Source organism: Osmerus eperlanus, chromosome 16, assembly GCF_963692335.1.
Source record: "Osmerus eperlanus chromosome 16, fOsmEpe2.1, whole genome shotgun sequence".
Classification (NCBI taxonomy): Eukaryota; Metazoa; Chordata; class Actinopteri; order Osmeriformes; family Osmeridae; genus Osmerus; species Osmerus eperlanus.
The window spans coordinates 653,161-666,070 of record NC_085033.1 but is presented as its reverse complement, the minus strand read 5'-3'; the positions used below and the strand labels follow the sequence as shown (position 1 = coordinate 666,070).

The following is a 12,910-nucleotide window of genomic DNA, read 5'->3' as shown; positions in this document are numbered from 1 at the left end:
ATATTTATTTAATAATCCATTATTATTTGACGATCACATAATCATATAATTATGAGCTTTGCTTTAGCTCCTGTTTTAGGTTATGTTCCTTGCAATTTTTTAATTTAATTTAATTATTTTGTCATTTGCAAGTGGTGCTGTGTTGCTATTCAGACATCCATTTGCAGGACACTGTGCACTGAGCAGCTCCTTCGGCGACCGTCTCCTTCACCCTAAGTGCGTGAAGGAGCGGTACCACAGGTCCTTCCTTCCTGCTGCTGTGAGATTATACAACCAGCACTGCTCAACACACACAAACACACATAGGACTCAACCACTCTAAATAACTCATGGACACACTTAAAGTGCAAACTACTGTGCAATATTTAGATTTAGGATTCCTCCGTCAGGAGGAACCCTATTGTAATTGTTGGTATTATTAGGGTACCTCCGGTAGGAGGGAACCTATTGTTTTTGTTAGTATTTAGGGTTCCTCGGGTAGGAGGAAACCTATTGTTTTGTTAGTATTCTTATTATTTTTCTTCTCTTCTCCGCTAAATGGCTCAATAGCTCAAAAAATCCTTGACCCGATGTTTTTGAATTTGGCCCAATGATACAACAGGTCACTCACTACTCCCACACGGCTAGTGGCCCATGTGCGCCCATAGGTGGCGCTATAAGCCACGCCCAAAGTCTACGTGTTTTCCTCAGCGCCCCATTACTCCAAAATGCCTGAAGATGTGTATACTTGCATTATTTCTCATGGGGAACAAAAAAGCCTCAAGGACCACCATGATTGATTTTCCTGTACAGCGACATTTTGAAAAAACCTTCAAAATCGATCTCTTCTTACAAAAAAGATCAAATTGACTTGAAATTTTGTACAGATATGTATCATTGGTGTATTTAAAAACCTTAATTAAGACAGTTGAATCAAATAAAAAATGGCTGAAAGAGGTGTATTTATGTAAATGTCCACATTGCCTCAATTTCTTTGTGTCAATAAATCAAATATTTTGACTGATGGTTTTTCAAACCTAAGGGTTCAAGATGACATCACTCTGAAGTACCAAAACAATTTTACCTTGGTATGTCAAAATATGACTGAGTTACAGCTGTTTGAGCTTGGACCAAATCTGACATTGCTTGCCACAGGTATCCAGTTACTAAACATGGCAAAGACCAGATCTGGGAATGGCTCAATTGGATGAGATGTTGTGCTGGGAAATAATGGGTTGTAGGTCCAAAACCAGTCAAAGGCAATTATATATTTTTTTGGACAGAACGGTTTCTAGTCTTCTGGTCATTCGTCCGGTTGTAAAACATAGCAATGAGTGTTTATTTGAGCCCATAACAACACTCCGATCATCTGTTTAGAGAGACTGTGTAAACCACTGCAAAACAAGCCAGGTTTACCACAGTAGCTAGCTACTTGGAGTCTACGCATGGTAGTGTCAGATTCACAACCGAGTTAGCTTTAATGAAGTATATTGATTGTTCAGGTGGATCCCTTGCCTGTTGCGCAAATTCATTTCAGTAACCTAAGCCAGGACAAATCGCCACTGATGCTAGGTATGATTTGAAATTCCCTTCCATGACAAGTTATGGCACCCCAAACAACCTTTTTAAAGCACTACGAGTAAGCTTTTCTTTACAGCAGCAACCCAGTCATCCCGTTATCCCATTTTTATGTCCCATATATAAATAGGACTAAAGTACAGCTGTTTGAACTTTAATCAAATCTGACCATTCTTGCCAAGAAGTTTACTGAACTACAAACATAGTTACATGTATTGAAGTTGTCAATATAATATGTGAATCTACAACCACAATTCCAAAAAAAGTTGGGACGTGTGAAATAAAATAAAAAACGGAATACAATGATTTATAAATCTCATAAACCCATTATGTTATTCACAATAGAACATATAAAACATGTAAAATGTTTAAACTGATGAAATGTACAATTTTAAGGAAAAAATAAGGTAATTTTGAATTTGATGGCAGCAACAAAAAAGTTGGGACAAGGCCACGTTCACCACTGTGTAGCATCCCCTCTTCTTTTAACAACAGTCTGTATCTGTCTGGGAACTGAGGACACCAGTTACTGGAGTTGTGGGAGAGGAATGTTGTCCCTTTTGTGTCTGATACAGGATTATTGCTGCCTAAACGGTCCTGGGTCTTTGTCATATTTTTCGTTTCATGATTCACCAAATGTTTTTAACTGGTGACATTTCCGAACTGCAGGCAGGCCAGTTCAGCACCCGGACTCTTCTATAACAAAGCCATGCAGTTGTAACAGATGCAGGATGTGGTTTAACATTGTCTTCCTAAAATATGCAAGGCCTTCCCTGAAAAAGATGTTGCCTGGATGCAAGCAAATGTTGCTCTAAAACCTGTATATACCTTTCAGCATTGATGTTGCCTTTCTTGATGTGCAAGCTGACCATTCTATAGGCACTAATGCACCCCCATACCATCAGAAATGCAGGCTTTTGAACTGAGCGCTGATAACAAGCCGGTTGGTCCCTCCTCTTTAGTCTGGAGGACGCAGTGTCCAAGGTTTCCAAAAATAATTTCTAATTTAAATTTGTCTGACCACAGAACAGTTTTCCCACTTTGCCTCAGTCCATTTTAAATTAGCTTTAGCCCAGAGAAGATGGCAGTGATTCTGGATCATGTTCACGTGTGGGTTCTTCTTTGCATGATAGAGCTTTAACCTGCATTTGTGGATGGCACAGCAAACTGTGTTTACAGACAATGAGTTCTGGAGGTGTTTCTGAGCCCATGCTTTGATTTCCATTACAGAATCATGCCTGTTTTTTATGCAGTGCCGCCTGAGTGCCTGCAGATCACAGGCATGCAGAATTTATTTTCCCCCTTGTCCCTTACACATAGAGATTTCTCCAGATTCTCAGAATAATTGTATTATATTATGTACTGTAGATGATGATATATTCGAAGTCTGCAATTTTACGTTGAGGAACATATATTCTGAAATGGTTCCACAATATGTAGATGCAAGTTTATGCAGATTGGTGAACCTCTGCTCATCTTTACTTCTGAGAGACTGCCTCTCTAAGATACTCTTTTTATACCCAACCATGTTACTGACCTGTTTGAAATTAACCTAGTTAGTTGCAAAATGTTCCTCCAGCTGTTTATTTTTAGTAACACTTACTTTTTCCAGCCTGTTATTGCCCCAGTCCCAACGTTTTTGAGATGTGTTGCTGCCATCAAATTCAAAATTACCTTATTTTTTCCTTAAAATTTTACATTTCATCAGTTTAAACATTTTACATGTTTTATATGTTCTATTGTGAATAACATAATTGGTTTATGATATTTGTAAATCATTGTATTCTATTTTTTATTTTATTTTACACACCGTCCCAACTTTTTTGGAATTGGGGTTGTACGAAATCATCACATTTTAAAGCCTTCACATGTGATCAGACTTTGTGAACCTTTCGTGAAGTTGCTTAATGTGTGAATTTCCAATATTGAGAAAGTTTCAGATTACAACTCTCTCACACGCGCGCGCGCACACACACGTACACGGCTCAGATCATGTATTGGGAAACCAAACAAACAATGCCCTATTAGGTAAATCAGCTCTCAGTGAGATGTGCAAGCTTCTCTATAAAAGCCCCCGTTGTCTCCCACAGTGTCTGCTTGATTGACTTGGAGATCCTGCGTCCAACATGAAACTATGTGTTGTCTCAGCTCTGCTTGGGTGCCTCGGTAGTTATACATTTCGTTCGCATTGAATATTTGGAATATTAACGTCAATTGATGGGTTGTACACTATGTTGGCAATTTATATTCTAATAAACGTTATTTTACAGCAACTGCTGTTGCAGCCTCGGCAGATGGAAATGTGAAATGGTGCGTCAAGTCGGACAAAGAAGAGAAGAAATGCAAAGACCTTGCCGCCAAAGGACCGTTTTCCTGCGTAAAAAGAGATGGGTCGATTGAATGCATCAAAGCGATTCGCGTGAGAGAGAAATCATTGCCTTAGAAAACGATTGTCCAAAACTTAACAACGTCCCTGCAAAAGTTATGCATTTTCCCCTACAGCTATAAAGCTAAAAGCTGACATACTGTATCGTATTGTCCCTCTTTCTTTCTCTCTAATACTCCACACGCCCTCTGGTAGGCGGGTGAGGCAGATGCTATCACTCTGGATTCAGGAGATATCTACACAGCTGGCCTCAAACCCTATGAACTGCGTCCTATTATTGCAGAGCATGCTGGCAATGGTAGGTTTGTACAGATGATGAGGACACAAACGGAATAACAATGGATGGTAGTTTTGTGTTGTTTATTTCTTAGTATTTTCATATTTTTCCTGTACCATCTCCCCATGATTTCCACATCAGAGAACTGTTACTATGCAGTTGCTGTAGCCAGGAAGGGCACAAAGTTTGGGTTCAAAGACCTCAAGGGAAAGAAGTCATGCCACACTGGTATTGAAAAATCAGCAGGCTGGAACATTCCAATTGGAATGCTACTATCCAAGGAAATAATGGAGTGGGATGGCCCTGAGGTCAAACCTGTTGAGGATGGTGAGTGGGTACTGAGTGCTTTGAAAAAAATGTTTTCCGGTCTATGACACTATTTATTATATTTAATATGAACATTTCCTCAATTCCCAGCCAGCTTCCAGTTGGAATTGTCCATGTGTAGTCTCTATTGCTTTTGTTATCTCTTTCACATGTTAGCAGAGTGTTTGTAGGTCCAACATACTGTACTGTGCATGTCCTGCATACTGAATGTTTCTGTTAATGCGTGTTTTCAACTTTTTTGTGTGTGTGTAATGACACAATACTTTAATCTACAGTGGTTAGTACGTTCTTCCTGGAAAGCTGTGTCCCTGGATCCACCAAACCTTCACTATGCAAGTTGTGTAAGGGAGACTGCACAAAGACCCACAGTGAACCCTATTATGGTTATGCTGGGGCCTTCCAGTAAGTGTACTTCCTCAAGACAATTTCCCTTTTGCTGCCTCTAGAGTCTAAACAATGCTACAAAGCTATCCAGCTCCCAACCCCGCCCCCTTGTTTATTTTTCCGATGCCATTGTCTCTCTGCTGCCACCAGATGTCTAAAAGATGGGAAAGGAGAAGTGGCCTTTGTCAATCACCTGACTGTTCCTGGTGAGAGTTAGAGCACTAGCATAGCATGCATCCATTGTCCCAAGGCTACTGTAATTGTTACATTACTATTGAATTTCAAACTCCATAGGCTGTTTCTAACCCTAACTTTAAGGTTAAACACAAATCAATTTTCATGCCAACATGTTTGTCACTGCACTATCAATAGTCACTGTATTTGAGTCAAATCAAAAAAGAATAGATCTTTTACAACATTTTATCTAACACAGGCAACTAAATGATGGCTTTTAATGAAAAAATCTAAAGCTTTTGATGTCATAAGCCTCATTAGTGTTATGGCTCCTATCTTGCAGTCTCAGAGAGAGACAATTACGAGCTTCTGTGCATTGATGGCACCAGAGCCAACATGGACAGCGCAGAGACCTGCAATTTGGCCAAAGTGCCCTCCCATGCAGTGGTTGGACGAAATGACCCAGAACTGACAAAACGCATCTTCAAAATCCTGACCACTGTCCAGGTACCTATGTGGCTCTGGATCTAAATACCTGGGTCTAATTACCTGGGTCATCAGACTTGATGATTGACATACCGCAGGAGTTCCCTGTATGAATGCACAAGAAACAGGACAGGTTCAGGACTGGTTTCAAAATGATACTTTTTCATGAGAAATAGTTTGATGAATAATATGTAACATGTTTTTGCCCTAACAGATAGAAGGAACCTTCGACCTCTTTTCCTCTGAGGGATACAGTGCCAAAGACCTGATGTTCAAAGACTCCACTCAGAGTTTGGTTGAGCTGCCACCCACCATAGACTTCTTCCTGTACCTCGGAGCAGATTACTTGAGCACAATCCGTTCTTTGAAAAAAGGTTTGTCTACACATAAACACACTCATGTATAACTTTTGATGTTACATTGATGTCCCCTCACATGATTCCACCACAGAGCAGACCAAAGAATCTACAGCCACCATTAAATGGTGCACTGTTGGCCATGCTGAGAAAAGCAAGTGCGACATATGGAACGTTAATAGCATGGATGACAATGGTGTCACAAAGATCGATTGTGAGAATGGGATTACGACTGAGGACTGCATCCAGAAGATTATGGTAAATCAAAATGCTCAGTGTCAGATTAAATGTTTTTTGTTTTGTAGTAAAAAAAATTCTGTCCACAGCGCAAAGAGGCAGATGCCATGTCGTTAGATGGAGGAGCGGTTTACACTGCTGGGGTGTGTGGCCTGGTCCCTGTCATGGCAGAGCAGTATGATTCAGGTATGAAGCAAAAACGTGCACACTGTGCATTGTCCTATTTTCTTTTTTGTCCCTTTCTTATTTTTAACCTGTAGCACTTTGAGATTATACCTAAATATAAAGTGCATTACAAATACAATTATTATTATTGTTATTAAAATGTAAAATTAACATGGTTGTTATGCTAAAATTCTCTTTTCTCAACAGATTTCTGCACATCTGCTGGAAGTGGTAAGGCCTATGAGTTTGTGTCCCATCTTGCAATAATTTCAGATGATGTATATCCTAATACTAATTTGTCTACCTTTCCTCTCAGATTCTCCCTTGTCCTACTATGCGGTCGCAGTGGTAAAAAAGAATTCTACGCTGACCTGGGAAACCCTGAATGGTAAGAGTTCTTGCCACACAGCCATGGGCAGAACAGCTGGTTGGAACATCCCTATGGGCCTGATCCACAAACAGACAGGAAACTGCAACTTCAGTAAGCAGGTTTTTATATTATACTGTATCTATACATCAATCTCCTCATACAGAAACCAGAGCACAATCTGACTGTGCTTGTGCCATGAATGTTACCTGACTTCATGCAAGTACATTTTTCTGTTGTCAGGTGATTTTTTCACTGAGGGTTGTGCCCCTGGAGCTGAGACAGACTCAAAGTTTTGTAAAAAGTGTGCTGGTAGTGGAAAGCCTGTAGGGGATGATTCCAAATGTAAGCCTAATTCTGAGGAGCGGTACTTCGGCTATGATGGGGCCTTCAGGTTGGTGACACCAGACAATAGTGATACGCATGTGTGTGTATTTGGGGAGAGAGAGAGAGAGAGAGAGAGAGAGAGAGAGAGAGAGAGAGAGAGAGAGAGAGAGAGAGAGAGAGAGAGAGAGAGAGAGAGAGAGAGAGAGAGAGAGAGAGAGAGAGAGATAGAGAGAGAGAGAGAGAGAGAGAGAGAGAGAGAGAGAGAGAGAGAGAGAGAGAGAGAGAGAGAGAGAGAGAGAGAGAGAGAGAGAGAGAGAGAGAGAGAGAGAGAGAGAGAGAGAGAGAGAGAGAGAGAGAGAGAGAGAGAGAGAGAGAGAGAGAGAGAGAGAGAGAGAGAGAGAGAGAGAGAGAGAGAGAGAGACGGGGGGGAAGAAAAGGTTGAGGGTGGACTGGTAATGCATACAAAATGTATATGTGAGTTATTAAAACTTACTTAGAACGCAGAACCATCACGTTTTTACCTGCCTTATGATATATTTTCGAGAAAGCTTAGCCAACTCACCCAACCTGCGGCTCAACCCGCGGAAACCACAAGTTGTGGGTCAACCTATGCATCCCTACCAGTCCCTTTATAATTCTATCAAAAAAACAAATGTGAATTTAATAATAACAGTGAATCCCTTTGGGGGGGGTTTCTATTAAAGATGTCTAGCTGAGAACGCTGGAGATGTGGCCTTCATCAAACACAGCATTGTGGAGGAGAACACTAATGGTAAGACAATCTGGTATTTGCCTACTGTTACTTGCCTACTGTTATTTGCTTACTGTTATGTTATCTTCCTCTCATCTGCTTCCCGATGTCTCTTTGTCTTCTACCATAGTCAGTCATATTATTCTTTCACTATGATTCCCCTTGTCTAGGCAAAGGTCCATTATGGGCCAAAGATCTGAAGTCAGAAGACTTTGAAATAATCTGCCCAGGTAAAGAGCCCCACCCTGTCCTGAAGTTCATTGATTGCAACCTTGCCAAGGTGCCCACACATGCTGTCGTGACACGGGATGAGATTGCTTCGAAGGTGGTAGACATACTCAACGAACAACAAGTGGGTGCAGATTCCTCAGAACACTCCTTGATAGATCTGTTATTTCACTGTTGTGCCCTAGGTTAAGTTTGTGGTTGAAATGGTTCAACATACAGGTTGAATATCTAGTTCCTCGCACACGTTTGATAACATGTCTCATATTTATGTATAAACATCTTAAAAGTGTATGTTTATGTTCCACTTTTTTGTACCATTAATCTCTATGTAATTTGTCTTTCTGTGTTTAGGCCAGGTTTGGTTCTAGGGGCACTGATAACATTTTCAGGATGTTTGAGTCAAAAGATGGAAAAAACCTCCTCTTCAAGGACAAAACGCAATGCCTTCAGGATCTTCCTAGGGGAACAACGTACAAACATTTCCTTGGAAATGAGTACATGACTGCCATGAAGTCTCTCAGAATGTGCACTGACTATACTTCAGGTATGTAGACTCCCATACATGACAGCTAACAGAAACTTACATTCACAGACATCTTTAATGAAACTATGCTTTGTTCTACTCTACTTTAAACAGATCTGGAAAAAGCCTGTGAATCAATACGTTGTAATAAGTCAGCATAGATGAGCTGTCATCGCAACATGCACACAATCCCGATTAAAGCAGATAATGTATATGTGAAGTTTAAAAATTGATTTATTAAAACATATTTTGGTACATCGGTAAGATAAAATCAACAAACATGTACTATATTCTCAAATAAAATGAAATATAGCATGTGTCTACTACTTCCCATACTTTCAACACAACTACATTATAACAGAGAACCCAGAAAACCACAGAGAACACTTCACAACACAAAATTCACTTTTGTTTAACCATTAGCTATACAGCTATGGAGTATACAATAGGGTCCAAAAGTCTGAGACCACATTGAATATGGAATAAGGGAATTGAAGACTGAGAATGGGGGATGTCTTCCACTGACTTACATTCACTTTATAGCATGAAAAGTATAGAAGATAGAAAGATGGTGTTGGTTTCACAGCTATGAATAGCAAGTCAGCCTGCTGAACAGTTTGACATATGAAGAGTTGGTAACCTCCAACTGACCAAGCAGCAGGGAAGTTAATCTGCCTTTGACTTGCATCTTTTGGGGATTTGTGGAGGTTCAAGAACCCCCACCAGGAAAGGTATACATGGTGGGAAAATGTGATTTGCACATGGTTAATCACCCTTCCATTCCGGGCATTTCAAGGTGTGAAACTCGAAAATGTATCACTTTATTTTTCAATACACATTCATTTTCGTCCCTCTTTTTTTTTTTTTATCACATGCATTTTCATCACCTCAATTTTTGTTTCTTTCACCCATGAAACCACTTGTCTTCAATGAAAAATTGAAATATTGTATATTAATGTGATGAAAATAAAACAGGCTGATATCAAATCTACTGATAATTTATGAAAATGTTCAATTCACTTACATTTTTACCACTATTTTCCAATTCACATCCATTTTCTTCACCTCCATTTCCACTTCACATGTATTTCTGTCACCTTCATTTTAATCCAGTAATTTTTGTTAATCTCAATATATTCATTATTTTCACCTGACGGAGGAATCCTAATAAATATGCAGAATAATACTGGTTTTGCTTTCAGCAAACATAGGCCTACTGAAAAAACCTTTCTGAAACGTAGCGTTTTTATCCACTGTCACATGACCGGGGAGATGGCATCTTGTATTATTTTCCGGAAGTACCCATGCGACTTCCAGGCGCACAGACCGACCGGCTCACCGGACGGGAATGCATCACACCATGGCCTCACAGTAAACCGAAGGAAAAGCCTAAAGTGTGTATATCTAACCGGCAATCCTTCACCATCGGCGCCTTGATCATGGACCTCAGGTCCAAAGGCTTTTTTAGGAGGCATCGGAATTGTCAATAGTGCTCTGCAAGTATTTAATTTTGTGTCCTTCTACTTTTGCACGCTCTGGGGATTTAAAGAGCATATGACAGCAACAGCAGTCACCCTATCTACCAATAAGCTAACTAGCTGAGTCAATAAGGGCACCACTTTCCCTTTGGAGGAGAGGACAAGGTACCTAGCAATACGACTACTAAGTAACGGACTAGATTAGGATATAGTTGCCGATTCCAGTCTTCCATTCGAACGCACAGATACTATTCATTGCTGGTAAGAAACCTGGTCCCTTCGTTTTTAACAAGACATGTTGGCTAGCCATCCACTATCAAGGCCTTACAAAAAGTCAACCCATACAAGGTTAGCGTGACATGATGTGACTGTTTGCTAGCTAGTTTAACAAAATGTATTTCGCCTTAAAGGAAATTCACTTCAATTCATAAACTAAAATAACTGTTTTGGGTAACTACAAGTAAGTAGTCTACCTAGTCTATATATGTTTATTTCGCTTAATAGCAGCGGACTAAATACACCACCGGCCATCCAATGCATTGGATATGAATGCGACTAGGTATCCTAGCTAGCATAACGCGATCATGCTAATTTGACAGCTTTTTAATTTAGATCGCTTGCTAGCCATTGCCATATTAGCGACATGCTTTAGCTATCGCCATAAGCTGCCCTATTCGTACATTTTTTGCGAGGACTTCCAAGTCTTGATGGTGAATGACAGCACGTCCCACATTGTATATCGTGTGTGTACATATAGTTACGTTAACCATGGCGGTATTGTTGCCTGCTGTCCCTCCATATAACTGCTCATGCTATAGCTAAATGATCTGACCTGTCACACAAATAAAGCAAGCCATCTTCAGCTTTTTAAGTTAAGAAGGCAATTGTCATGCCCACTTTCAGTGTGCATCTAGTGAGGCCTGCAATCAATTCATTTTCAGCACTATTATGCTAATACAAATGAAAGTAGATATAAGATTGACGGGTGGCTAAACATCCGGCTCAATTGTGAAACGTTATTGCTGAAAGTTTTTTTTGAACAAACATTGTGATGCCCACTTTACTGTCTTTCGATTTAAAGCTAACGTTCGCTAGCTAGTAGCCATAATGCCTCTCGCGATAGGATTGATTTTGTGGGGCTTGCCTAGTAGATTCGTCAAGTTCACTAGCTAGTAGAGACACGTAGGCTGGCCTGCTATAACTAGTCGGCTATCAAGCCAGCTAACAGTACCCGGCCTTTTTTATGCTGTTAAGCAATGCAGTGTGTAGCAAGCTAGACTAAAGGCCGAGCACGATATAACAAGAAACTATTTTTTTGTTGGCTACTCTGTTCACTTGTTCTAAGGGATTGCCCTGTCTTCTTTTCACTCAAGACTGCTCCTATGTGGCTTACGAGCAAGTAGCCATATGGTTGACAGCTGAAGCTGATTAGCCAACACCAGTAGTCAAAGTTTTAACATGGTAAAGGTCTTTCCAAGCTTGGTGGTCGTACATTTGAATTTTTTTTTCTAAATGGTCTCATCATTTAATTTATTAAATCAAATAGTAGCTTTCGTTTTTAAAATGGCTAGCACTGTCATATAAATCTTTAGTTTAACTGGCTAGATCTGGTATAAAGTTAAAACTCGATGTACTACGGTGGGGTGGGGTAAGGACAAGAATCCCCCCAACCCTAAAACATAATTTACTGTGACAAAAAATGAAAATGATTCTGCATCTAAGCCATTTAAGATGTTTTACTGTGTCTGTGGATCTTTAACATTTATATCAATGCTATCTAGATGTTTTACAGTACCTAATCTACCCTGTTGTTGCAAGGTAGTGTGGTGGAACTGTCCCTTTTTAAAAGTGATTCAGATACTGTCCAACCATTGTTTCTTCAGATAGATGTGACTGCGAAGAGGGAATACACTTATTAGGTATTGTGACAAGGAGGACAGGAATCACTGTGCTTGAATGATGCACATGTGTGCTGAGGGGTTTAGGGTGGAGTCATTCCTCTTATCAGAGTAGGGACAGAATGCCACACCCTTACTTTCTGACCAGGCACTAACTCAATATGCAAGGCTTATAAGACTGGAAAAATAATAAATCTTCCACACCAAATATTAAATGATTCATCTGTCTTATGTTTTTGAGTCAGTTCTCTTATGAATCTACATTGCACTTCTTGGTGAAAAATTAGTGTTGGAAAGTAAACAAACTGTGCGTCTTTGTGAAAGAGAGCTTGAACCAACTGAAACATCAGAATAATTAGTTTATCGCCATGTGTTTTCTTTTTGTCAGGTAGGCTGGCAAGTCAGCGCTACCCTGATGCAGAACCACAGAAACACGTGAAATGAACAAGCCACTACAGCCTATAACGGGACCCACTTCTGTCCCACACCCTGCCCCGTCCCCTGGATTGACACAGGTGAGAGACAGTGACAGTGTGGGGTTCAGTTTCCCACAGCAGGTTGGCAGGAAGTTAACTAACGGTTCTGTTTCTACAACCCATCATCCATCTCTCAGGCTGCTTATGCCCCAGGACAGCCCCCATCTCTTGTGTTTGCCACTCCACCACCTCAGCAAATGAACCCTGCACCGCAGCCACGACAGGTATAGTTCCCTGCACATTCTTTCTTTTTAACTTTCCTTTGTGCCAACTCCAAGATCCTTTTTCCAACCCTCTCCTGTCATATGGGCTTCTACTATGAGCTTCTGCTGTAATGTTTCAGTTAGATTTGTATGTTGTGTACATTAGGGGTGGAACGGTACACTCACGGTCACGGTTCGGTCACGGTTCGGTTCATACCGCAGTTCAGACATCACGGTCGGTACGAGTTTGGTACAACGGAGGGAAAAGCAAAACAAACCAGGTTCCTCTACGAGTGAATACGGCGCATTG

At 40.5% G+C, this 12,910-nt stretch overlaps 2 protein-coding genes across 10 annotated transcripts in view; both read left to right on the top strand.

The window, feature by feature from the left end:
- Positions 1 to 3,573: 3,573 nt before the first annotated feature.
- Positions 3,574 to 8,860, top strand: tfa (transferrin-a). 2 transcript variants are annotated; one of them, XM_062481666.1, is made up of 17 exons: positions 3,574 to 3,723; positions 3,828 to 3,976; positions 4,139 to 4,241; positions 4,362 to 4,547; positions 4,823 to 4,949; positions 5,082 to 5,137; positions 5,449 to 5,612; positions 5,806 to 5,965; positions 6,042 to 6,205; positions 6,274 to 6,370; positions 6,557 to 6,580; positions 6,666 to 6,830; positions 6,960 to 7,110; positions 7,748 to 7,815; positions 7,965 to 8,146; positions 8,374 to 8,566; positions 8,660 to 8,860. In XM_062481666.1, the coding sequence occupies exons 1-17, from the start codon at positions 3,684 to 3,686 to the stop codon at positions 8,704 to 8,706; spliced, it is 2,076 nt and encodes a 691-aa protein (XP_062337650.1). In that variant the 5' UTR covers positions 3,574 to 3,683; the 3' UTR covers positions 8,707 to 8,860. The 2 variants fall into 2 exon arrangements, with proteins under 2 accessions (XP_062337650.1, XP_062337652.1); XM_062481668.1 differs by lacking the exon at positions 6,557 to 6,580 and having other exon boundaries at positions 6,274 to 6,394.
- A 997-nt stretch (positions 8,861 to 9,857) lies between these two features.
- Positions 9,858 to 12,910, top strand: part of eif4g1a (eukaryotic translation initiation factor 4 gamma, 1a) — a 61,284-nt gene continuing 58,231 nt past the window's right edge. For 5 of the 8 annotated variants that reach the window (XM_062481665.1, XM_062481662.1, XM_062481661.1 and 2 more), the window contains exons 1-3: positions 9,859 to 10,284; positions 12,310 to 12,436; positions 12,535 to 12,621. In XM_062481665.1, coding sequence (XP_062337649.1) covers positions 12,362 to 12,436; positions 12,535 to 12,621 — 162 coding nt within the window. In that variant the 5' untranslated portion in view covers positions 9,859 to 10,284; positions 12,310 to 12,361. Of the gene's footprint in view, positions 10,285 to 12,309; positions 12,437 to 12,534; positions 12,622 to 12,910 lie in introns of all 8 variants that reach the window. The other 3 variants (XM_062481664.1, XM_062481659.1, XM_062481660.1) reach the window with 3 other exon arrangements.